The following is a 25900-nucleotide window of genomic DNA, read 5'->3' as shown; positions in this document are numbered from 1 at the left end:
ATTCCAAAGGTCTACGATGGATTTCTCAACTTCTTCTTAACGACCAACCTCTTCCCTTCTCGGTTCTCCAATCTCAATTCTCCTCATCTTCATCATCTCGTTTACAGTATAATTTACTTTGTCCTATCCTTGTTCAATATATTCAATCTTTACCTGTTACCACTGATATCCCCACTGTATTTCAACCTATATCCTCTGCATTGGACCATGCTCCTTCTGCTTCCTTTCTTTATAAATCCTTTCAATTTCTTTTAGACAGACCCAAAACTAAAATCGAGATAGCTTGGGAAAAAGATCTTTCTCAGGATTAGACGGTTCCTCTTTGGGATAAGATATGGTAAAAGATTCATAAGACCTCTAGAGCTGCTAATCCCACACAAACCCTTTTTTTCATTTATAATCGGATTTTATTTACTCCATTGATTCTGTCCACCTTTTCATCAGACACTCCCTCTACTTGTTGGTCTTGCCCAAACTTTTCTGCTGATTTAAAACATGCTATTTGAATGTCCCCCTACACTCCAGTTTTGGAAAATTGTTTGGTCCCAAATTCAGAACATTTTCAATGTTCAGATTCCTTTCTCCACCACTCATGTTTTCCTGGGTACTCGTTCCCCTCTCTGGCCCCATTCTCCACAATATAAGACCCTTGACCTTTTAATAGCTATTGCATTCCATCTCATCACCTCTAATTGGAAAGAAGCTAATAATGTCACTTTTCGCGCTTGGTGGAACGCGGTTTGTTTCCATCATCGACTAGATACTAATTATGTTTCCCCCATTTCCTTGGCAATCAAAAGAGATCTCCTCTGGCTTCCCTTAACCAATTATTTATCTTTAGTTGCTTCCCCGTCTACGACTTCTCAGTCTCACTCAGATGATGTACAGAAGCCACCTTAATTTACCCCATTGCCTTTTTTACCACTTCTCTAATTTGCTTACCAATTATCCTTTGACAATGTATTGTTTGATCTCCTTATTTTCAGCCATAGTTATGCTTACGATGATATTTCTATTTGTACATTTTGATTGACTTCTATGAACTTATATACTTGGAATTACTATTATTAATTAGGTTTTTATCATACAGCATGTACGGTTGTATACATTTTTTCAGTTTTCTTCATTTTTGTTTTTTGTTTTTAAAAAAAGAAATGCCGTAAAGGCAAATGCTTGCATTAATCGTAATCACTTTTAAGTTCTGGGTTATTTCATAGTTTGCAGCTAGTCTATGCTTGTACAGACCGGAACATCTACATTCAAATTAGTCCTGACACCTCCCCAAAAAGAAAAATTCAGCCTCAATTTCCGGCCAGGTCCTCTCTGAATAGGAAAACAAGCAACTGCAGTCCGTTTTTTCCATTGGGCCTTATCGGTAAGGTTCACACTGAGTAATAAGAACCATGACCTTAGGAGCCATGTCTGGGATACCTTTACCACTTAGAAAGACTTAATTTTCAGTTCTTTACACTTTGACTGGTTTTCAACAGCATAATCAAAAATCACATTTCAGGATCCTTACCCATTTGAGGGAAAGAGGAACAAGAGCCCTTTTGTGGTGCTACAGTACTTCTATGAGAGAGCGGGGCATTGGAAGGCTCCTGTATCTTAAAACTTGCTTAACTCACTACGACCATGAATTCGCATCTAGGGGTTGGGATAAAAGTGGAATGCTCCCTTGGAACAAAGTTGTAAGAGGGGTGGGGGTGGGGGTGGGGGGCATTTTCTGCATCCCTCTTCTCCCAGCAGTAGTAGAGGGTCCTGCGTGGGAACACTGCTCTTGGAGTCTGTGTGGTTCCTTGAATTAAAGTCCACTTGGATAGGCCAAAATAAAATAAGATGAGAAAAGTCAGTGAAACCACATGCAAAAAGATGGGAGAGCAGGTACAAACAGCTGTGTGGTTTCATCTGCTGATTCATTTCAGGGAATAAAAACAGGCATTTTCAGCATATTTATAACAGTAGCATTTTATCTGTAGATTCTGCAGTGCACTTTTCACTACATAGTTATAATAAATAACTGGAGTATTATTCTAGCACAAATATGCAACAGCACTGGGTACCATGATGCTTAGAAACCAAAATCTGAATTCTCTACTTTAATAGTCAGCGTGTGGCAAAGGGAGGTGACAAATAGTTCTAGCCTGCCCTTACGGTGACTTAGTGCATTTGTGAGGTATTCCTGCTGGATGCAGTATGAAATATGGTACAAAAGGGGGTGGTGATGGACGGAGCATCAGAACCAATCAAACACTCACACCCCTTTTGTACCGCTTTTGGCCGCCATAAGTGTGGTAGGGTATGCTCAGACGTGAGTCCCTTGCTCACTTTGCCACTGGATTCAAGCAAGCCGGGCTGAAGACGGCTGGAATGCCAGAAACCGGTCCTCGGAAGCTTGTTTCCGGTCCAGGGAAGACATGGCTTGGCAGTTCGGGCTGGACTGTTCCCATGAGGCACAGGGTCAGACGGATTTGCATATAGCCATGTCTGAACTGGGGTGGCAGAGTGGGCTAAAGAACGGTGATGGATTATACCCAGATGTTTTGACTGGGTGTGAGTGTTTGATTGATTCAGATGCTCCGTCCATCACCACCCCCTTTTGTACCGCTTTTGGCCGCCATAAGTGTGGTAGGGTATGCTCAGACGTGAGTCCCTTGCTCACTTTGCCACTGGATTCAAGCAAGCCGGGCTGAAGATGGCTGGAATGCCAGAAACCGGTCCTCGGAAGCTTGTTTCCGGTCCAGGGAAGACTTGGCTTGGCAGTTCGGGCTGGACTGTTCCCATGAGGCACAGGATCAGACTGATTTGCATATAGCCATGTCTGAACTCGGGTGGCAGAGTGGGCTAAAGAACGGTGATAGATTATACCCAGATCTTTTGACTGGGTGTGAGTGTTTGATTGATTCAGATGCTCCGTCCATCACCACCCCCTTTTGTACCGCAGTATGAAATATAGCACGTGAGAGTATATCTAGAAAGTTATTATGTAAGAATATTGGCATGTGGGGTGGAGTCTCTTTGCTGAATGGTGGTTAGGAGCAGGGTTTGTGATTTTCACTGTGCATATTAGTACACATTAGTGCACAGGAATTACAGTATCCAGGAGAGCACACCTGGCAAATGACTTCAGCATGTTTCTGTTCTGTCACTTGTGAGTTTTTGCTTTTTAACTCTCAACACATGGCATTCACTCCAAGCGGTAAATCCTTTAAATCCGCATCCTGCCTTGTTGTTGCCCAGCCGTGTGTGGCTTACCTTATGGAATGTGGGTTTCTTTCACATTGTCCTCAATGGACAGTAGGTTTAGGCTTGCTTTCATAGTGAGTTTGTGAGGCTCTAGAGGTTTCTGTGATCAGGACAAACTGAGTACGGTTAAGCATCTGTGCCACGGTAAACTTCAGCGGGCAAGATGGTGTCCCACAATACAGGATAGTCGACTAATATTTTGTGACAAGGTGTACATGTGTTTAGCACCGAGGTGTTTCCAGTTTGTGTGAATAGAGAAAAAGCCTCTGATGGAGGTTTGATGACGTGCTGTCCCGTCTCCTACTCTGCATGTCCTCCCTGCTGAGTTTTCGGTGTGAACTGTACAAACATGCAGCTGCTTCGGTTAAAGGTAATTGTGCACGTCTGTAGACAAAGGCTATTTACAATTATACAATGCACTGAATACGATAAACAAAATATTTGCAACGAAAAATAAAACATTTACAGCTCTGCTCCTTGGCAGCTAGTTAAAGAAATAGTCATGTTTGCTATGGCAGTCTATGTATATTGTGCCTAGATCAGGACAAAGACCTTGCTTGCAAGTTACTAGGTTTATCGTGGCACCCATTCGACTTAAGTCTTCCATTCTGTCCTGGGGGGATATTGCTTGTTTAGTCGCATACTGACAGGCTGCCATGATGGTTAGAATATCCGATCGTAAACTGAAGATGTTTGGACATTTAACAGACTAAAACTTCAGGTAATCATGCTGGGACAGTTACATTGAGGTACACTGTCATGCATCAGTCTTTTAAACTCAAACAAAGCATCTGGTACTAGGTTAAATTGTATATTTTTTATTTGGCATTTTGTGCAGGGAGTGTGTGTGTGGCGGGGGCTAATTGTCTGTGTGTGCATGGGAGAACAGATTTAATGTATTTATGGTGGTTATTTGATGAGCGGTAATTTTCAAACAAGCAATTCATTCCTCATCCCCGAGTTTCTTTGCTAGCCCGGGCAAATCTATCTTAAAATGGAAGCACTGAAAAATGGGTTTCCTATACTATGCGATTGCTCTCTGTGGCCCGGACAATGAGCGAGAAAACATCACTCTATTTGCATTTTTTATAAGAGGGCATGACTTTAATCAATCATTCACCTCAACCAACTGATGAACACGTGAAAAGAGGAGCCCTTTATGATTCTTAAGTACAAATGTTGATAAGTATCATTTTGCTATGGGTTGTGCAGATGAGGCAGCGGGAGTCTGTGGAGGATTACAGTACACCATCAAGTATTCTGGCTGTCAGATATAAATGTGCTACTAGTAAGCAAAAACTGAATCAATTCTTGCTGGGGCGTCGATCCATAAAAATCTACATAAAGTATGGCTGAAGGGAGAAGTAGGGCTGAAGAATGATTTAAGTGGTTCCAAGACCGCTTGTAAACAGGTTAGATCAACAAGCAATACAATCACATTGGAGGGAGTGAAGTGAAGGTGGCAAAAGAGAGCCTAGACCACCTGAGAAAAATCTAAGTTCAAAGTGAAGCAGTAAGGCCAAAGTGGAAGCAGTAAGGCCAAAATGGACTTAATAGAATACTATTCTGGATGCTAAAGCTCCATACAATAAGGAAGTAATGACATCATTTAAAAATATATCAGTTTAGTATCTGCAGTTCATCAACAATTGTGCTGACATAATGCAAATTTATAAGGACGTGCACAAGAAAGGTATCTTGGCTGGACTGTTCCCATTGGGCGCAGGGTCAAGGCTGATTTGCATATGGCTGGGTCCAAACTGGAATGGCATGGTGAGCAAAAAACTTGTGTGTATGATGATCTCCTCAAGCGAACCCTTCTCCAGAATAAACCACATAGTGCTGGATCTGAATACGCATATTATTTGCTGGATCTGAACAGGCATATTCGAGAGAACAGGTGCCTGTTCATGGCATCAGTCTGGCATATAATAGGTAGCCTACAAGTAAAGTGTGGCACACAATATGTGGTGCTGTATGAATTTAAACATTTTATATCTCCCTCTGTGCAAAGGAACTATGAACGTGACCCCTCTTGGAGGGTAGGGAGGATTATGTTCATAATACAGCACTTGGTCATCAATGAATATGCTACTTACCAGTATGCATCTAACATTCATATCTGTAGCATAGATCGCCGCCTAGTGTTGGGTCCGGATGATTGCACATTGTTGTCCTGGAAGAGTCTTCGAAGTATCACGAGATAGGTGGCTCCTCCCCAGGACTACAGTGCGCATGGGCATCGACTCCATCCCCAGATTGTTTTTAGCCATTGTGGCAAAGATGGAGTTTAACAGTGAAAGTGATGGCCATGCTAGAGATAAAATGTAAGAAAAGTCTGCAGCCGCTACGGGCGCAGGGGAGGAGGGCGGGCGATATGAATGTTAGCAGCCCTACATGCCAAGAACAGATGCATACTGGTAAGTAGCATATTCAGTTCGAGGCATGTGGGCTGCTAAATTCATATCTGTAGCATAGAATACATAGCAGTCCCTCCATTAACGGCGGCCGCCCGTGCCAGCTGCAGAAGTCTGAAAAAGTGTTTTAAGAACAGCCTGTCCTACAGCTGCCTGCTGTTTGGAATGCACATCTACACAGTAATGTTTGGTAAACGTATGTGGTGTAGACCATGTGGCTGCCCTACAAATGTCTTCCAAAGGAATGTTACCCAGGAATGCCATGGAGGCCCCCAACTTGCGTGTGGAGTGTGCCCTGGGGGGGACCGTTAAAGTGCGCTTAGCCTTCTGATAGCAAATCTGAATACACTTAACGATCCACCTGGCTATTCCTGCTTTGGAAATGGGGTTGCCTTTGTGCTGGGCTGCAAAGGCAACAAAGAGTTGCTGTGTCTTTCTAAAAGGTTGTGTTCTGTCAATGTAGTACATAAGCGCTCTTTTGACATCAAGCGTATGGAGCATCCTTTCTGCTACCGTTTCTGGGTTGGGAAAGAATGCGGGCAGTTCGATAGTTTGATGGACATGAAACTGCGACACCACCTTAGGGAGAAATTTGGGGTTAGTGCGCAGCACCACCCTGTTTGAATGAATTTGTATAAATGGCTCTTGGATGGTGAGCGCCTGTAGCTCACTAACATGTCTTAGAGACGTTATGGCAATGAGAAAAGCCACTTTCCATGTGAGGAACTGAAGCTCACATGAATGCAGAGGTTCAAATGGGGGACCCATCAATCTGGTGAGCACCACATTGAGGTTCCACACAGGAGCTGGCGGGGTCCTGGGAGGGATGACCCGCTTCAGCCCTTCCAGGAATGCTTTAATGGCAGGCACCCTGAAGACAGAGAGATGCTGCCTGTTTTGGAGATAAGCCGCTATGGCGGATAAGTGTATCCTAATGGAAGCGTATGCTAGATTGCATTTGTAAAGATGCAACAGATAGCAGATGATATTAGGAATGGAGGCATCGAGCGGGTTGATAGCGTGCTCGGTACAGTAGATGACAAACCGCTTCCATTTTGCTGCATAGCAAGCTCTGGTAGTGGGCTTCCTTGCCTCCCGGATGATGTCCATGCATTCAGGGGGCAAATCAAGGTAGCCAAACTCTAAGACCTCAGGAGCCAGATCGCCAGATTGAGCTGCTGCGGATCCGGGTGCTGAATGTCGCCACGGTTCTGCGTCAAGAGCCGGGGTGTGAGGTGCAGTCTTTGATGCGGTACCACGGAGAGTTCGAGGAACGTGGTGTACCACGGTTGTCGCGCCCACGTTGGAGCAACTAGGATGAGCGTCAGCGAGTGTTGCTTGAGCTTTCTTGCCACCAGCGGAATGAGAGGCGCTGGGGGAAAAGCGTACGCAAATCTGCCTGACCAGTTCATCCATATCGCATTGCCCTGCGATAGTGGGTGAGGGAACCTGGCGGCAAACCTTTGGCATTTTGCGTTTTCCTCCGTGGCAAACAGGTCTATCTCTGGATGACCCCACTGCTGGAAGTACGGGCGGAGTACTGATGGATGTAACTCCCACTCGTGCATCTGGTGGCTGTACCTGCTGAGCAGATCCGCCATCTGATTGTCCGTGCCCGGGAGGTGTTCCGCCATGAGGAAGATGTTCCTCTGAATGGCCCACTTCCACATGCTCTGAGCCAGATGAGACAACTGTGGAGAGTGCGTACCTCCCTGCTTTTGAATGTAGTACATGGCTGTCATGTTGTCCGTCCGGATCAACACGACTTTGTTGCACAGATGTACTTTGAAGGACTTGAGTGCCATGAAGATTGCCATCAGCTCCAAGTAGTTGATGTGCATCTTCCTTTGTTGCGTTGTCCATAGTCCCTGCACAGTATAGTGGAGCACATGAGCCCCCCATCCCAGGAGAGATGCGTCCGTTGTTAGTGTAATCTGTGGCACAGGCTCCTGGAACGGTCGGCCCTTGCAAAGGTTGTGTGGATTCCACCAATGCAGAGAGCTGTATGCCCGACCCGTCACCAACACTAGGTCGTTTAGTTGTCCGTGAGCCTGAGCCAACTGATGCGCTAAGCATTCTTGGAGCGGACGCATATGGAGTCTCGCGTGCGGGACTATGAAGATGCAGGAGGCCATCATGCCTATCAACTGCATGAACACACTCGCTGGGAGTGAGTGTTGTGGTCTGAACTTTTGGATCAGCGCCTGGATGTTGTCGATCCTCGCTGGGCTTGGCTGAGCTGTGGCAGCCAGAGTATTGATCGTCGCGCCTAAATACTGCCGCACATGGGCTGGCTGAAGGTGTGACTTCGGGTAGTTCAGTGTAAATCCTAGACTGTGAAGGAGGTGAATGGTGTGGGACATGTCTGCGGCGCACTGCTGGGCTGACTTTGCCTGCACGAGCCAGTCGTCCAGATAAGGGTAGACATGTATACTCTGTCTCCGAAGGTGTGCCGCCACTGTCGCCAGACATTTTGTGAACACTCTGGGAGCAGTGGTCACTCCGAAGGGGAGTACCTTGAACTGGTAATGCCTGTTTTGGATGGTGAACCTGAGGTACTTTCTGTGGGAGGGGTGGAGTAGTATGTGAAAGTAAGCATCCTTGAGGTCCAAGGTTGCGAGGAAGTCTCCCTGTTGTAACAAGGGAAGAACCTGCTGCAGTGTCAACATGTGGAAGTGTTCTGAAAGAATGTACTGGTTTAAGGGGCGTAGGTCTAGAATCGGTCTGAGTAAGCCGTCCTTTTTTGGGATTAAGAAGTACAGGGAATAAACCCCTGTGCCTTCCTCCTCCACCGGCACGAGCTCTATTGCGCCTTTTTGCAGCATCACTAGAACCTCCTGCTGCAATAAGTGCAAGTGCTCTGCTGACATAGGACGGTGTTTTGGGAGCATGGGTGGTGGGGTGGATGTCAGTTCTAAACAATAGCCGAACTGGATAAGTTTCCTAACCCACCTGTCTGTGGTGATGGACTTCCAGACGGGCAGGAACTGTTGGAGTCTCCCCCCGACAGGTGTTGGATGGTCAGGGGGCAGTGACAGGGAGTCACTGTTTGTTGGCGGCAGAGGAACGGGAACTGTTGTTGCCTCTGCCTCTACCCTTGGCACTGTTTCCTCTGTAGCCACCTCTGCCCTGCTTGCTGTAGGAGGATTGCGCACCACTTTTATTGAATGGCGTCTGCTGCGACATGTGCCCTCTGTTAACACCTCGATTGCCTGAGCGACGAAAAGTGTTCCCTCTAAATTGTTGGGACTGGAGAGCTCCCATGGACTTGGCAGTCTCGGTATCTTTTTTGATCTTCTCTAGGGTGGTGTCCACCTCTGGGCCAAACAACCTGTCTGGATTAACGGGTTGGTTGAGGATAGTAGTTTGTATCTCTGGCTTGAATCCCGAGATGCGGAGCCATGCCTGACGTCTCAGCATCACACTAGTGTTGATCGCTCTCGCTGCTGTGTCCGCAACATCTAGCGCACACTTTATAGCAGCGTTGGAGATGAGCTTCCCCTCCTGAATAAGCATTTCAGCTCCCTCTTTAAACTGGTCTGGGAGGTGTTGTAACAGCTGCTCTAGGGTGTCTTAGTGCGCCCTATCGTATCTGCCCAACAGAGCTTACGTGTTTGAGATGCGCCATATGTTGGCCGCCTGAGCTGCTACCCGCTTCCCAGATGCCTCCAGCACTTTTGACTCTTTGTCTGGGGGAGGAGCGTCACCCGTCGTTTGGAAGTTTGCCCTCTTGCGGGCATTAGAGACCACCAAAGAGTCCAAAGGCAACTGGCCCCGTATGTAAGTGGGGTCGCCAGGTGCCGATCTGTATTTCTTCTCAATGCGTGGGTTTACCACCCGGGATCTTGTGGGTTCCTTGAAAATGTCTGCCGCATGCTTAAGGACCCCTTTCAACATTGGGAGAGTCTTGACAGTTTTTTCAGCTGTAGAGAAAGTGTCAAAAAGGAAGTCCACTTCCACGGGGTCAGCATGCATCTCCACCTTATGGTTTGTAGCTGCCCTTTCGATTAAGGCATTAAATGCCGCAGAGTCCTCAGTGGGGGACGGCTTTACGTTATAGACCTGTGGATCCTGGACCGTCTGCTGGTCCCCTTGATCACCAGTATCCATCCATGATTCCTGCTGCTCATCAGGCTCAGTATGAGCAGGGAAGTTGTACTCCTCATCTTGGTCCCCTCCATCCCCATCTGAGTATGTGGGTGAAGGTGTTGCACTCCGCCTATGCTGAGGAAGAATCTGCTCCACCAGAACTGGGGTGTCTGCTGCAGGCTTTTTACGTTTCAGAGGAATGGTAAAGGACTGCAAAGGTTGTGAAGTAATCTTCCTCTTGTATAGCGTGAGTTTGCCGGTGTCGGCATCGATGAAATGCTCCGACCGTTCTTCAACCAAAGGGTGTCGAGGACCCACGGTCCCAGCCGGTGGAGTGGACGTCGACACGGTGTCCTTGGGCACCGACCGCGGTGCAAAGGCTTTCGGCGCCACCTTAGGCGGCAACGTGTAGACGAGCGGTGCCGATGTGGTCTTCGGTGCGTCTGTTAGCTTCGGTGCAGAAGGAGTCTTCGGTTCCGATGCCGAAGCCTTGTCCTTAAGGCGCTTGAGAGAGTCCGAGACCTGCTTCGTAAAGGAAGCGGACGGTTTCGTCGATCCGACTGATGTCCGTGGTCCGCCCCCTGGGGAAGACCCGAGCGTGGCCGACTTGTGTTTGTCCGGTCGAGGAGCACTCGTGACTGGTGCGCTTCGATCACTGTCCACTACCGTAGACGTCGATGCCGATGGCTTCGGATCGATCTGTTTTCCTTTTGGGGTCACGGCGCCAGACCTCGGCTCTGCGGCCTTCACCGACTTTGCGTCAACGGGCCCCTTGGTCTTCGGCGCGACAGACTTTCCCGATGCAGGCTCGGCAGTCTTCTTGGGCGTCGGCTTGTCTCCCTTGGTAGACTCCGACCCGATGGGCTTCTTCGAGCTTGGCTCCTTAACCACCTTCGGCACCTTAGCCTGGTCGACAGCTTGCGCATGTTTGGGGGCCCCCGAAGACGACGGCGTCGGCACCGGACCGGACGTCTTCGGTTTCGATGGCGTGTCGGCCATCTTTGTTTTCACCGGAACCGAGGGTTTCGGTTTCGTTTTCAGTAATGGCGGCTCCGCGGAGGTGTCCGTAGCCGAGCCGGAAGGCGGGGCCGTGGATCGAGGTGTAAGGTCGTGGGTAAGGCCGCGTGGCGATCCCGTGACCTGAGCCTTTGTAAGAGTACGAACGGGGCATAGCTCTTCCTCCGAGCTATCTTCCATGGCCCCATATGCTTCGTCGTCGTCCCCTACCTTCGACGATTTCTTCAATGTCGGGACTGTGGTCGTCCGCTCCGTCGTCGGACTCAACCTCCACCGGGGTAGGGGAAATCTGCAGGTGACGCACTTGCTCGTCTTCCGCGGGGTCATCAAAGATGTCCACCGGTGCTGGAGCCGATCGCTGGGCCTCAAGGCGCGCCACGCGCCGAAGCTTGATCGTCTTCTTCGATCGAAATCTGGAACAGGCCATACAGTTGGCCTCGTCGTGGTCCGGCGACAGGCACTTGTTGCACACAGGATGGACGTCGATGTGTGGGTACTTGGATCCACACACGGGACATTTCTTGAATGGACTCCGCTCCATGCCTTCGAAGCCTTGCTGCGTCGACTAGGCCCCGATCACCGAAGAGTCTCACGACCCCCCGGATATCCGACTCTACGAGCTGGAAGATAGACGGGACCGAACGCGAACAATACCGACGGTGCCAATAAGGCCTTTTGGCCTTGATAAAGTATTTTTACGATTCCGAACAGGAGACGTCGAAATCACATCCGAACCCAATGGCGGAAAAAAACAATCTGGGGATGGAGTCGATGCCCATGCGCACTGTAATCCAGGGGAGGAGCCACCTATCTCGTGATACTTCGAAGACTCTTCCAGGACAACAATGTGCAATCATCCGGACCCAACACTAGGCGGCGATCTATGCTACAGATATGAATTTAGCAGCCCACATGCCTCGAACCTGTGATTTATGATGATAGTATTGGTTTTTATCAGAGAAAATGTTTTTTATGAATTTCATACTGTTTGTCTAATTGGTATATAATCTATGTGTCATGTAATCAGAAGTGTTTATAATCAGAACTGTTTAATCCAACAAGTGGTACTGTGTATGTGTCTTAAGGGAATATGTAGTAATACTGAGGCTTTGTAACAAGATAATGTACGATACGATATGTAAATGTGTGCCGATTGTGAAAAAATTATGTTTTTTAATTGCAGATTTATGGGATGGTTAAATGTTTTCCTGAAGAAAGTGGCTATATTATAGATGTTCACCGAAACGCGTTGATGCTCAAAAAGAAAGGACAAATACTTTAAGCTTTGAGAGATTGCAATTCTGACACAAAGCTGAATTGATCTCATCATTTTCGTGCATCTCCTTGTTTACCAATAGGAACCTACTTTTCCTTCTGTGTCTGTCCCTTTATATTGTATACTGTATACTTTATATTATATGTAATTGTAATGCATTGTGAAATGATTTGATACTAACCATATTGGTTTTTTGCACTTGTTTTAAATAAATTGTGAAGTATATTTACTTGATTTAGGTTTGTTGCATTGCCTCCTTGGTTGCTACGTATGTGCCCTGTCTATTGTGGTCTGTGAATATTTGTAAGTATCTGTACGAAAGTTAACTTGCCCAAGGGGAACTTTACATAGGAAGTAAAACAGCAACAATTTCAAAATGTATGCAGAGCCACAAGCTAAATAACAACAGAGTTACATAACTCTGAAATTGTGGCGCTACATCCCTATACGAGTTGCTAAGTGTTTCTCCATAAATTCTTATCATTGTTTTAGTTCTATTTACAGTCCAATTTAAGATTTATTTTCATCAACATTTCCAAAAGGGAGGGGTTCTAATAAACTGCAACATGGAAACAAGAGAAAAATTATTTCTGAAGTGAATCGTAGTTCGACTCTATGTTCCTCTTCTTCGCAAGACCTGATAGAAGTACAATTTACTTTTCTTAAGTGGACAAAAGCGCAAATAAAATTTCAGATGTATGTTTATTATAAATGACAGTCAGTTACAGATGGCTTTAGATTTGATAAAAATTTGACTAAGCAAATGTCTGCTAAAGGCTGAATACATTTTTAAAGTGTTTGACATTCTTTTTTTTTTTTTTAAGAATGTGTTTATTTTTCATTGTTACAGTTGTTGAGATACATTTACAGTGCTATACTGGACAACGTTTATAAATGTTAACCAAACTTTGTAGCCACCCCGTCCACTCTCAGAGTAGTCGACTGAAGTATTCCAATCCTTTAAAGGTCCTTGTTATACAGGTTGCGTGTTCTGTAAAGGTAGTGTTGCAGAGTCCTACATTTTTAGTCTTGGGTTCCTCGCCCGGCCGAGGTACACCCCCCCTATTCAGAGCCCGAGTCCATTGGAATCTGCTCTCCCACCGCAGCCTCAAACTCCACTATGGCCTCCCTCTGTGTTGCCAGGTCTTCCTCAGCATGTTCATCTACTCTACACCCACGTAGCCTGACCTCCTCCGCTACTGCCCATGCTTTCACATCCCTGCCCCGTCTTTGCTCATTGGGTCCTACAGCCCATCCACGCTATACAGTGTTTTACATTCTTAAACTGTTTAAGTGTTGGCAGTTGTGGAAGGCAAGACATACCAAAAATAAATAAATACCTAAAAACTTTTTAATGCAGCAGTTACATTCACAAATGCTGAATTCCTAGCCCTTTGGTTTGGTTCTAGTATTTACTTTTAGTGTGAATGTCATTATAGTATACCAAGAGCCTGCAAGTTTATACTCCGCTTTCACGTAGCCCCAGTACATGATGAACGGATGATAAGGCAGCAGGAGTCACTCAAGCAAGACTTGTTTTTTGTTTTGTTGAAATAGGTGGACCTTACGGATCGTTTGCTGTTTTAAAAGTGCAGATGAACTCTTGGGAGATCAGTAAGCTCCCAAGAGCTGGGACCATGAGGACTCAGCTAAGTAATAAACCTAAAAAAAGCTCATAGGACGCAATGACACTGGAAGAGAGTTGTGGCAAACTATAGGATGGTCTAGAAAGCATGAGTCAGGTTATGTTTTGGTTTCCTGCTTGCCAAGGGGTGTCTTACAATAGGATCAGATTGAGGGTCCTTCTGGAGACTATCAGTGGGCACCCTGTTGTTGCGAGGTAATAGGTAAGTGGAAAATCCAGGAAAGTTTCACAGAGCTAAGCTAGTGTTTGTGAGAGAGTGAGTCTGTACTAGCAGCATACATGGCAGATGTCAGCTGGCATGGTACAACTGTTTCCAGGCCAAGGCTGAAGGTGAATTACTGTTAAAGCAAGCATGGGAAAAGTTGCCACATTTCTGGATCCCTGCAAAGCCTGAATAACTGTTTTAGTCCTTATCGTGGTGGAATATCAAATTAGTCAACTCTGTGGTTACCCAGTCTTCCTCATTTAGAAAACAGGAAGGCAAAGAGGGCATGGATTATGAAAAAAGGGCTGGTGATACTCTTAATTTAAAGAACATTGTTTTCATATTCTATTAGAACTAGAAAATTATTTTAAAAATCAGTTCTTGATAGAAAGCACTTTACACAACTAAAAAGAAAAGGGGACTTTTAGCTCACAGTAGAGCTACATTCAATTAAACATAAACATAAATTATGTTTCCTGTGAGCTGCTCTGCTTTACATCTTACTGAAAAATGTAGTATCTAAGAGATCACTGTAGGACGTCATATACATGCCACCAACATAATATATGGTCAGAGGAACACTGGAAACTTGCAGGACTCCTAGGAAATGAAAAATAAAACCTGCTAATGTTTGAATATGAACATACTCCACCTGTAAAGTATTGAAGGGGAAAAAACCTTCAGGCAGAAAAATGTACATTCTGGTGGCTATTATTGATGTAAAAAACTAAGTAGGATTCTCAGTCTAAGACATTACAGGCAGGCCAAAATAAACCGTCTCGCTCCTAAATGTAAGTCTTACTTGTAGGGTTTGGAAGCATTGTGGCCATGTATTACTTCTGTCCATTCATTAATACACTTTTGTGCAATATTATACTCTATGTGGAGAAGTTAATTTAACAATAAAACTAACTACCTGTAGAGCACTTTTCATGTTTTATGGGTAAACCGTGTATTAGTAAATGTATTAGAAGCCTTCTGCCAACCTACCATCTGTACACTCTTTTCCAGTTCCTGAGGGATTGCAAACGTAGATGAAGGGGCTTGGGTTAATGGCCAAGCACCCGCCTAAAGATAAGAAAATATTAAGTTAACATTTCAGACAAGTGAAAGAATAAACAAGACAGGTTTGATCAAAAAACGCCCGTCAGTGAAGATAATTCATGACCCCTCACAACACACATTCTCACATTTCTACATTTACAGGACATTTCTACGAAAAATGTGATGGTTTTACACGTCTGTGATCAGGTATTCTGAATGAATCAGGCAGTGTTAAGTATTTTTGACAAGTGATGTAACAGTTATTTATTTTGGCTACGTATCAAACAACACCAAGACTGACTGTTCTAAGGTTAAAAAAAATCCTCTACTGCAGACTATGAAAATCAGATCTGACAACCAAACGGGTATTAAACAGAAGTTACATTTTGAAAAAGCCACATTTCTAATACGATACCTTCTGTTCAAACCTCCTTTCTTCTTTTGTTCAAGTAGTGCATGAGAAATTAAAATCGATCAGCAATTAAAATACGTCTCTTATTACCTGTAAGACATATATTTGGAAACTAATTCCCAGATCTATCGTAGTGTCCTGTTTCTTCATGAAGGTGTTAAATTTATTATTGAGGTCAGTGCTAACACTCATGTCGGTATACATTCGATGGAGCTTGCTTGTGAATTCGTAGCCACATGCTTGCTGTGAATAAATTTAACATGAGGTTGTAAGAGTTTGCTTATGTCATGCAGTAAAAAATATAACAGAGAGCACAATTCAATGTGGTCATTTTAAAAACACAATTATCGACCCACTTTTTCAATCATTCGGTAAAAAATTAAATAGTGCCTCGGAGACTTCAGCTCTCTAGCGTGCTCTATCGCCGTGAAATAGTAACAATTGTCAGGCAAAACTTTCTTTGAGTAATAAGTAAAAACAGCTAGACATTTTTATTATTTAAAAATGTTCATCTCCTACATTTTTCTAGTGTAGAGTGTACTTTTAAGGACAGTCTATCAAAGTAGTACATCAACTGCTCTGGTGTAAAGTGTTATAGTGACAACATCTCACTCACTTTGTCCACTATGCAAATGAAAAGGGGGTTATTTAGACAAATCAATCAAAACTAGTTTGTTAATATTTGCCGTAATTAATCTTACACACTTGCACACAAGTATGTAAAAGAAACAAATATGCTATGCCAGTGAAAGAATTCCACCCATTAAGACAAAAAGAACGCACATTCACTTATTTATTACAGTGCAAAGGTCGAATATAATGATTTAACTCTAGAACAGGGTAGTAGTAATATTTGTTTATTAGGCAATAAAAAACCATAAACATTATTAAAATATACAGTTGAAATCACAATAGGTAAATAAAATTAGGAGGAGAAAAAACAATCATGTAGACTCATGGTTCATGGGTGAAATTCAGCTAGTAACTGATTGTACCAGTGTGTGCAAAATATCTCGTAAAGTACAACAGTGCGAGTCTTCTTTCTTGTTTAATCACTAGCCAGAAAGTGAAAGCGGATTGGCTCCGATTCTATCTAGCATCTCGTTTAGGCAATGCACTAATATAAAAATGGCAAAGCCTGAACAGTGTGCAAAACTATGAAAAAAGTGCAGCAGTGCTAATATTTGATCATGGGAGCTGTTTCACTAGACTCGGGCTAATAACCAACCTGGCAGGATAGGGAGCCAACATGTATAGGTTGTCCCTAGCAGCCTGCCATGATATGGACGAGTTTCAAGGATTCTTAACAAGGCCCTTAACCGTCCACCTTAACCCCCGGCTGGCTTTGGGAGTCCACTTTGGAAAGGGATTTAAAGATGTCTAAGAATTGTACCGATATAATGTTAAACATTGTATTCCTTGGATCTAATTACTCAATTACTGCTCATTTACAGGACCTGATGCATTGAATTATGTTTTCAACATACTTCTTTGCTGATGGCTTAGAGCGGTGCAAATGCAGAAAACATACTGCAAAGTTTCACCTGCCTGATGACAAACAGCATGTCTGATCCTCCCCTTTCACCTTCTTCCCTCCACTTTGGTAAAAAGTTTAGAGTTGGAATATCACCAACTCTCAGTGTCAATAATTAAAGTTTGATTTTCAGGGGGTATATGGCATACAGGCGGGGGAGCTTTCTTTGGGCGTCGTAGGATTTCAGCACCAGCCACCCATGTGACCTTTGTCGTCCAGCCAACTTTGCAATTTAATGGATTTGTTTGCTGCGCTTCTGGAAACGTGGTTGTATGTATTGAGGTTCCATAGACGCTGCAGGTACCTCCGCTCTACCTACTTTGACTTCGCGGGGTCCCTTTGGGCCCCTTCATTTGTTTTTAAAATATCTTTGCTGCTGTGTTTTTAACTTTTTCAATTGTACTGTCCTCTTGGTGAATTTTTTTAATTTTCAATTACGCTACTCCTCCTATTTCGCTGTCTCTGCTCACCTGTCTCTGGGGGGATTATCTTGCGCCACGCACCCCGGTTCACCGCGGTTTCTACCAATTGTTGTGGAGGGTGCACAGGCGGCGTCATTTGCTGGTCGGCCGGCTGGTCGAGGGGCGGAGACTGGGCGGTTAGCGCTCTGGTGTACATCCACTTCCCCTCTAATTAGCAGCATGCCTCGGGTTCCGCGCAGCGGACGCGCCGAAGGCGCACCAAAGGCAAGCCCGTCTGCGCCAAGTCCGCGCCGGGGGCCGGGGATGCTGCCCCTTTTCCACAAGAACCTCGGCCTACACCAAGGTACTCAAGGGGGGACTTACTGGATATTGGCATAAGACATTTGTCGCAGTGCGCTCATATCCTGAAAGAAGACACTCTGTTTAACAAAGCGCCTTTCTCATGTAGCTGGTGTGGCCTTGGCTCACAGGGAGTGGACGAAATCCGCTCTCAATCTCAGTTGGTTAAAGTCCACCATACGCAACAGCAAAGGTCGTTGCAGGGATTCCTCCTTAATTCCATGTCTCTGATCAAGAATAATATTGCATTTAAGGATTTTGTACTCCAACATGCCCCTGACTGGGTTTTCCTCACCGAAAGCTGGGCTTCCGACTCTTCGGGTACCAAACTGGTAGAGGCTATCCCATCGGGGTATTCCCTTATCAGACTGGATAGGGAGGTACGACAGGGGGGGAGGCCTAGGTATTCTGGTCAAGGACACTTTGACCTGTAGATCAGAACCTCTGACCTCAGCCCCCGATCCCTATCAGGATTTATATTTTTCCATAAACTTTACTCCCACCGAGAGCTTCTCTTTGTGTTATAGGCCTCCAGGCCCTTGTTTAGTGATAATTTTAGTAAGCTCCTCGAACCTCATCTTGAGCGTACGAACCTCACGCTTCTTGGCGATTTTAATTTCCATTTAGAAAATCACGCAAATCATGATACCCACATTCTGTTAGAATGTATGAAGGGCTATGGCTTCACTCAATTAGGGAACACCCCTACTCATGCTGCGGGCCATACCCTTGACGGGCTCTTTTCAAATGATGATCGATTACTAGTGGGCGAGCCCCTTCCCCTCTCTTGGTCCCACCACCTCGCAGTCCCTTTTGCTCTTAGGGCTATTTCCCTTGTCACTACTCACAGCACATGGCTGAAAACGGTCGAAAAACTAAACCTTACCCGGATAGGCATGACTGCTTTTGTGGATTTCCAGCAACCAGTCCCTCATAATGTAGACACGGCGGCAGAGTATCTTTCTAATAAAATCACTGCGGTGATGGACTCTCTCGCCCCCTTAAAAATGTGCTACTCGGCCAGAAAAACGCCTTCTGCTCCTTGGTTCTCCGACCGTCTCCGAAATATGAGACAAGAGTGCAGAAGGGTGGAAAGACTCTGGCGGAAGGACCTGGCACCTTCTGTCAGGGAATCCCATAAGAAATGCCTGAAGGCATATAAAGCAGCCATAATGGAGGAAAATGAAAAACACTACTCAAAGATCACTGGGGCCATTACTTCCGCTAAGGAGCTCTTTAAAATCTTTAACTCCTTAGTGGCTCCGATAGTCTCGGATAAAGTAGAACCGTCACAGGAGCTATGTGATCGTTTATCCTCCTTTTTCTTCTCCAAAATTTCTGATATCTATGATCAACTTAAGCTTCTCAATGCCAATCTGGTTTTGGATGTCCCCACTAAAGGTTGCCTGAACAGATCTTCCAACAGCGTTAATTTGGCAAGCTTTTGCGTCTTTCCAATGTTATCACCCATATCGGTAAACCTTTTGCTTGAAGGCATTAAGTCCGGTTCACCCTTGGACCCCTGTACCCTAAAAGTTGTAAAAATAGCTAAAGAGGCTTTGATCCCGCATCTTATGATGGTTCTGAATTTAGTTATCTCTTCGGGCCATTACCCTGTAACCTGGAAGACTGTGGTGGTTAGGCCCATCCTTAAGAAACCCTCCCTAGATCCACAAAATCTAAAAGAAATTCGCCCTATCTCCTTGCTGCCTCTCCCTGCAAAAATTCTTGAATCCCATCTGAACTCAAATCTGAGTGTTTACTGGAGGGACCACAATATCCTGGATGGTTCCCAACATGGTTTCAGGCGGGTGCACAGCATGGAGACGGCTCTTACCATGGTGTTGGACAACATTCATTGCACTGGCTTCCAGTGGACCGTAGAGTCCTGTTTAAGACTCTTTGCCTTACCCATAATGCTTTCTATGGACAAGGCCCGGTGGGTATAAAGAATATTTTCCACAGGTACGCCCCTGCTAGGAATCTCAGGTCAGCCAAGAAAAATTTGCTTGTGGTCCCTAGATTTAAAAAGACGAGATGGAGGGAAAAGCTTTTTCACTTGCGGCGGCAAAGGCGTGGAACGCTCTCCCCATTTCCCTCTCGGGCCAGCAAGCTCACTCAATCTTCCGTAAGATCCTTAAGACCTGGTTGTTCTCTGTAAAGTAAACCTGAGTATGCATGCTGGTTGTGCCTGCAGGCCCGTCTGTTTCAGAGCGCCTTGATGCCCATGAGCTTAGTTTGCGCTTTATAAATTCTCTTTCATTCATTTATAAATTCTCTTTCATAAATCATCCAACTCAAGCTTTTCGCTGCTTCTTTCGAGGTACTTTTTATATTCACCGTTCACCCTTTGAAAGTTGATTTCAGACCAGGCTAAATTAGCCAGTGAACCCCCGGCGGCTGACAGCAGTTTGTAGCAGCATTTAACGAATGCCACAGGTCTGCAAGAGACAGCTTTATCAGTGAGGACTCCAGTCGAACTTGGGCGGGCAATGCAGATCTCGGTAACTGGAAGATTAGTTTCTAGAATCTTATCACGATTTGGTCAAGGAGGCTGACCTCTGCACCCATCATTATTTTTACTCCATATGATAGTGCAGGTATCAGTATAGCCTTAATTACTGCGGCCAGTGGCTGAAGACTGTGCACCGGATGGATTTTACTAATGTTGTAAAGGCGCAGTTGAGAACCTGTGCTTTTTTATTAATCGCCTCCCTTTGGGGTGCGAACATAGCCCTTGAGTCTACCTTGACACTAAGATACACGTCCGCAGGGGTTTTATCAATTGCATCTCCACTGAGGTACCATTTACGTTGGTTTAAAATATGACGATTAAGTGAGATAACATTTGTGCTTTTACGAATGATTTAACCTTACTACAGGCTAGATTGACCCTTCTGTACCTCACCTTGTTTTCTGGTCCTATCAAATATATCTGTTCTTGGCTTCAAATACCATTTAGGAAGATCTGTTGAGTGTAATACAGCATTTATTACTTATTTGAGGAAGGGAGGAATCACTGTGGCTATGAAGAATCATAGCCTTTCCCTTTAGTGAACGATAGTGATAAATAGCATATTACACTACGTGAATCTGTGTGTTAATGAAACATTAAGGACAGTGAGAGTTATGTTAAACTTCGCATAAGAAACACATTTAGGGATTTCTTATAGATTTAGCCCAGTTTAAGGAATCGTGGAAAACATTGCAGCATCTTAAAAAAAATAGACACACTCACAAATTGGTACAATTCAATTCTTTAACGTTTCATGCAGATTGATCAAGGATAAAATTCTTGACGTAGTTAACAACGTAAAATTCCAATTTCACTTTCAAATGGAAGGTTAAGTCCAAGCTACAGAAACTAACACTGCACGACCCAACACCAAAGAGATGATTCGCACAGAGACCAATATGATCTGTTTTTTTTTTTTTATTTGGTGCATATCAGTTTAACGATTGGGGAGATATTAGCGAAAAAGTTGGGTCAAGTAATTTATTGATATATTTCCAAAGATGGAGAACTTCAAAGTTGAAAACAGTTTTAAAAAAAAATACTTTTAATTGAAAAGATATATCTATAAAGCAGATACAGACATAATATAAATAGTGAAAGACTAAATACAGAACAAATACCTTTATGAATACATCACAAATATTGCATCAGCATACCTATGAAGGTTAAATTTAAAAACAGAATGACCACAGAGACAGAATTATTGACAGTGCAAATTGGTCATATCCCTTCCTTATACCAAAGCGTAACCCGGTGTGAGATCCCAGAGTTCCTGTCTGGCCGGTACGAGACTTAAAAAAAATATATATATTAAACTTACTTCGGGCGATTTTGAATAATCGCCAATACCAACCCACAAAGTAAAACAAACTCCTGCCACCATGACAGAGGAGCTGGAGCCTCCTTCTGAAGTCGTGCCTGAGCAATCGCCAGTCTGGCAATTATTATAGCAAAAAAGACGACTCCCGCAACGTCATCCATGACCCAACAGAACAGTCTTGGGATCAAATCTTGCATCTGTCTTGAAGAATTGATTGATCAATTTGAAAACTTAATGCCAGTACTGAACAATGAGATCGCAAGTCGCAAAGATTATGTACGCTATCATCCCCAAGTTTACTGTAACAAAAACAATCCGATGAATCCCTTAATCCCTATTTATGCAACTTGTTAGGTGTGTTGTATAAATTATAAAAAAGTGTTAACGAAATGGATTGTTAGCTTCTGTGTTATTCTGAGTGAGCAAATTGGTATGCCTTATGTCAGCAACAGAGACACGGATAGGTACGTTGCAGGACCAGCTAGCAGACAGGACATAAAACTTATTGTCCATATTCTTCTGGCTCATCAATACTGAATAAAAAATAAGCATATAGCTGCATCTAGGCACCTCAATAAATCTTTGCAGAATCTCAAGATTAGCCATACTGATTTAATTAGAAGTAAGGCGTGATAAAAAGGATCTTATTTGTAGATAGGAAAAGGGACCTATTTTAGGGAGTCGATATTTGTTGCTTGTCTCCTGAAATGTCAAAAGAACCTCGTTTCTATAGAGCTGACCAAGGGTCACCATTTTAGAGCCACGCCAACACTTCAAAAGCTATCCTGGAAAAAAGGTGGTAGATTAGGATTATTCTCGAAAGATGTGAATTGATGCAACAATGGTATATGGCAAATAGAACGATTACTCTGCCAAACCATATGATACACCCAAAGAGTCTTAAACCTTGTGTATTTGAAATAGACAGTATCAATCAGACCTTTTATCTGTGGAAAGATCTGATACTTTGGGAATAGCTCAGCCAGGTCCCCTAGCCCTACCTCCACAACTGCAGAGAGCCTTAAGATGAATGCAGATATAAAATAGTGCCAGAGAGATGAGAGTGCAAGCCCGCCCTACCTGCGAGGAAATTGTAGATATCTTAAGGCACATCGAGGTTTTTCGAATTGCCATTCAAATTTCTGACTGCTACTTTCAACCTTTTGAAGTAACTCATATAGGTACAAGGGAATAGACCTGAACAGATAGAAATATCGCAGCAAGATAACCATTTTAATAATGTTACATCTACCAAATAGACAGAGGCGTAATCTATCCTATTTACTAAATATGGAGAGATAGTCTGTATATAGTGCTTCATAATTTAGGGTAATGATGGCTTCCATGTAAAAGGAAATGTGGACGCTAAGGTATCTGGCCGATGTGACATATCAAACATCATTAATTTTTTAAAGAACTTTAACAACAATTTCTGTTTTTTCCGTGTTCAATTTAAATCCAGAGACCTGCCCAAATACTGCAGCAACATCCTCAATGGCTGGGAGAGCCTTATTGGGAGATGATGTTAAGATTACAATATAATCTGCATCAGACAAGAGCATGACATTCCAATTATGCAACCTCAAGAATGGAATGGAAGCAGAAGATTTGAATACCCGAAAGTTTCGATCCAAATAGAGAGTACATAAAAGCAGGGATATCCGACATCACTGCCTTGTACCAAGACTGATTTGAATATCAGGATACAATGATCCAAACAGATGACCCTGGCAGTTAGAGAGGAGTACAATGACTGTGTGATGAATCCTGAACCGAACCTCATCACAGACTTAACTGCCCACAAGTATCGCCAAGAGAAACGGATGAAAGCTTTTTTCTTGGCTAATATTTGATAAGCTGATAAACTTCAGTTCAGGTAATTACTTTAACCCCATCTATTCTAATTCATCCACCCTATCGCCACTGTAGAACCCTCTTCCCTCGTACCAAGTTTCTATAAGCCTCTTTCTAAAGCAAACTCTGGTCTGAAATGCACTGACCTTTCCCTGTCATACGTCAATCCCTCTGCTCCCTTCTACTAAAACATAAAGCCCAGGGACTGAACTATGCAAAAAAAATGTAAAAAATGTAAAAAAACAATGGGGGCTGATCCCCACCTCAATCACAGCCTGATGTCTGGGAGCCGTGACTGATGCCCTGCTGTCCGCGTGCCCAGACTGGGATCAAGCGGCAACAAACTGGCAATCAACACTGGTCCCCAAGGTGGCAGTCAATCGAGGTCCGATTTAATAATGCCAGAGGAGATGCAGCAGCGACTGTGACCAACGGGGCTCTGGCCGTGAGGTTCACTGGACGGGGAAACCACAACCTCATGGCAGTGACCCGGCGACATGGCTAATGCCGGACTACACGAACCGAGCAGTGGAGGTGGTGTCTATAAGAAGCGGTCCGGTGGATGATTGGGCTGAACCTTGGGTGTGTCCCACCGAGACACATCCTGGAGATTTCAGAGGTGTGGAGGTGGTCTTGACATACCAGGCGAGGAATCAGTGGTCTTGAAGCACAAGTTACTTATCTTCTGTAATGATATATCTGTAAGAAACATTAGTTAGTGTTAGATTCCTTACCTTAGAATATCCCCAGGCGTCAGACTGGATCCGGAAAGTTTTCGTCAGAAGTACCCCTGCGCGTCGCTAGGCATCGTCTGCGGCTCCGCGGCTGTCGTTGGCGTCGTGATCGCCGGGATGATGTCGTCGGAGTACTTAGACGTCACCCTAGTGCTCTGACGTCAGTTCTGTACATAGCTTTCCGCGCCAGTAACACAGAGCCATGATAGAAACCGACACTGGTGCCATGAAACTAGGACCCTAAAAAGGACGTCCTTAACCCTAGATATCGGTTCGCAGAACGGTGAGGATGGGTGGGGCGGTAAGGAATCTAACACTAACTAATGTTTCTTACAGATATATCGTTACCGAAGGTAAGTAATTTGTGCATCTGAAAGAAACAAGTTAGTGTTAGATTCCTTACCTTAGAATAGATACCCCAGCAATACCAACCCCGGTGGTGGGTCTGCGAACCAAGATCACACCAGAAAGTTCTGGAGAACAGAACGGCCGAAAAAGCCATCTCTCTGGACTTAGCTGACCAGGCAGTAGTGCCTAGCAAACGTGTGCAGCGATGCCCACATAGATGTCTGACAGATGTCCTGCAAAGGGACTTCCCGACCCAGGGCAGTAGTAGCCGCTGTGGCCCGAGTTGAATGGGCGCGCAGCCCAACAGGAGGCTCCTTTTTCGCCAAGGAGTAGCAAACCTTGATGCACAAGATGGCCCACTGAGAGATTGTCTGCTTGTGCACCACCCGTCCCTCCTTAGCGCCCACGTAACCAACAAATAGCTGGTCGTCCACCCGGAACTGTGGTGGAGCCTCTCTTCCTCCTTCGAAGGATGCGGAGGCGGAAAGAAGGTGGGCAAGGTGATGGACTGCCCAATGTGAAAGGCTGTGACTACCTTGGGCAGGAAAGAAGGACGAGTCCTCAGAACAACTTTGCCCGGATGGACAGAGAGGAAAGGAGGTTTTGAACATAGAGCCGAGAGCTCACTCACTGTCCTGGCAGAGGTGATCGCAACCAGAAATGCAGTTTTAAGAGTCAGAAGACGAAGAGGACAGTTATGAAGTGGCTCAAAGGGAGTGTACATAGAAAAAGTCAGAACAAGGTTCAAGTCCCACTGAGGCATCACGAAGGGAACAGGAGGTAACATGTGTGTGATGCCTTTCAAGAATCTATTTACAACAGGGGACTTGAAAAGAGAAGGTGATCAGGAAGCCTTAAGAAGGCTGAGAACGTCCGAGAGGTAGCCCTTGATAGTGCGCAGAGCAGAGCCCTGCTGGGAAGAGACAGAAGGAAGAGGAGAACCTCTGAAAGGGGGGCAGAGAGTGGATCCACAGCCTTTGCTATGCACCATGCCACAAATTTGTTCCACTTGCAGGCGTATACCGTTTTTGTGGAGGGACGCCTGGCTGCCAGAATCACATCACAGACTTCAGGAGGCAAGTCAAATGGCCTCAACTGTCGCGCTCAATTTCCACGCATGTAGGTGGAGACTGGACAGGTTCGGGTGGAGGACCGTCCCCTGCTGCTGCGACAGAAGGTCCTCCTGAAGAGGCAGACGAATTGGGGGTTGGAGTGACATGCTGAGTGGCGCGGGATACCAGTATCTTCGTGCCCAGTCTGGAGCCACAAGGATGACTTGGGCCCAGTCTTGTCTGATCTTCTTCAGGACTCTGGGCAGAAGTGGTATAGGCAGAAAGGCGTACAACAGATCGCAGCTCCACTCGCGACGAATAGCGTCTCCGAGCAAGTGCTGCCTTGGAAATTCCAACGCGCAGAACTGATGACACTGCGCGTTCTCTTTGGTGGCGAATAGAATACCAAGGCTCTCCCCACTGCTGAAAG

General features: G+C 44.9%; 1 protein-coding gene across 1 annotated transcript in view; it reads right to left on the bottom strand.

Annotated features, from left to right (window-relative positions):
* The window catches only part of CUL2 (cullin 2), a 517464-nt gene that overhangs the window by 111670 nt on the left and 379894 nt on the right, over window positions 1-25900 (bottom strand). Inside the window, exons 15-16 of the mRNA XM_078663320.1 lie at window positions 15442-15594; window positions 14886-14963 (exon numbers count right to left, since the gene is read on the bottom strand). Of these exons, the coding sequence (XP_078519446.1) occupies window positions 14886-14963; window positions 15442-15594 (231 nt within the window). The remainder of the gene's footprint in view (window positions 1-14885; window positions 14964-15441; window positions 15595-25900) is intronic.

The sequence above is a fragment of the Lissotriton helveticus genome, chromosome 10 (genome assembly GCF_964261635.1).
Source record: "Lissotriton helveticus chromosome 10, aLisHel1.1, whole genome shotgun sequence".
Lineage (NCBI taxonomy): Eukaryota > Metazoa > Chordata > Amphibia > Caudata > Salamandridae > Lissotriton > Lissotriton helveticus.
Note: the sequence above shows the minus strand (reverse complement) of the source record. Positions and strands in the feature narration are given on the sequence as shown.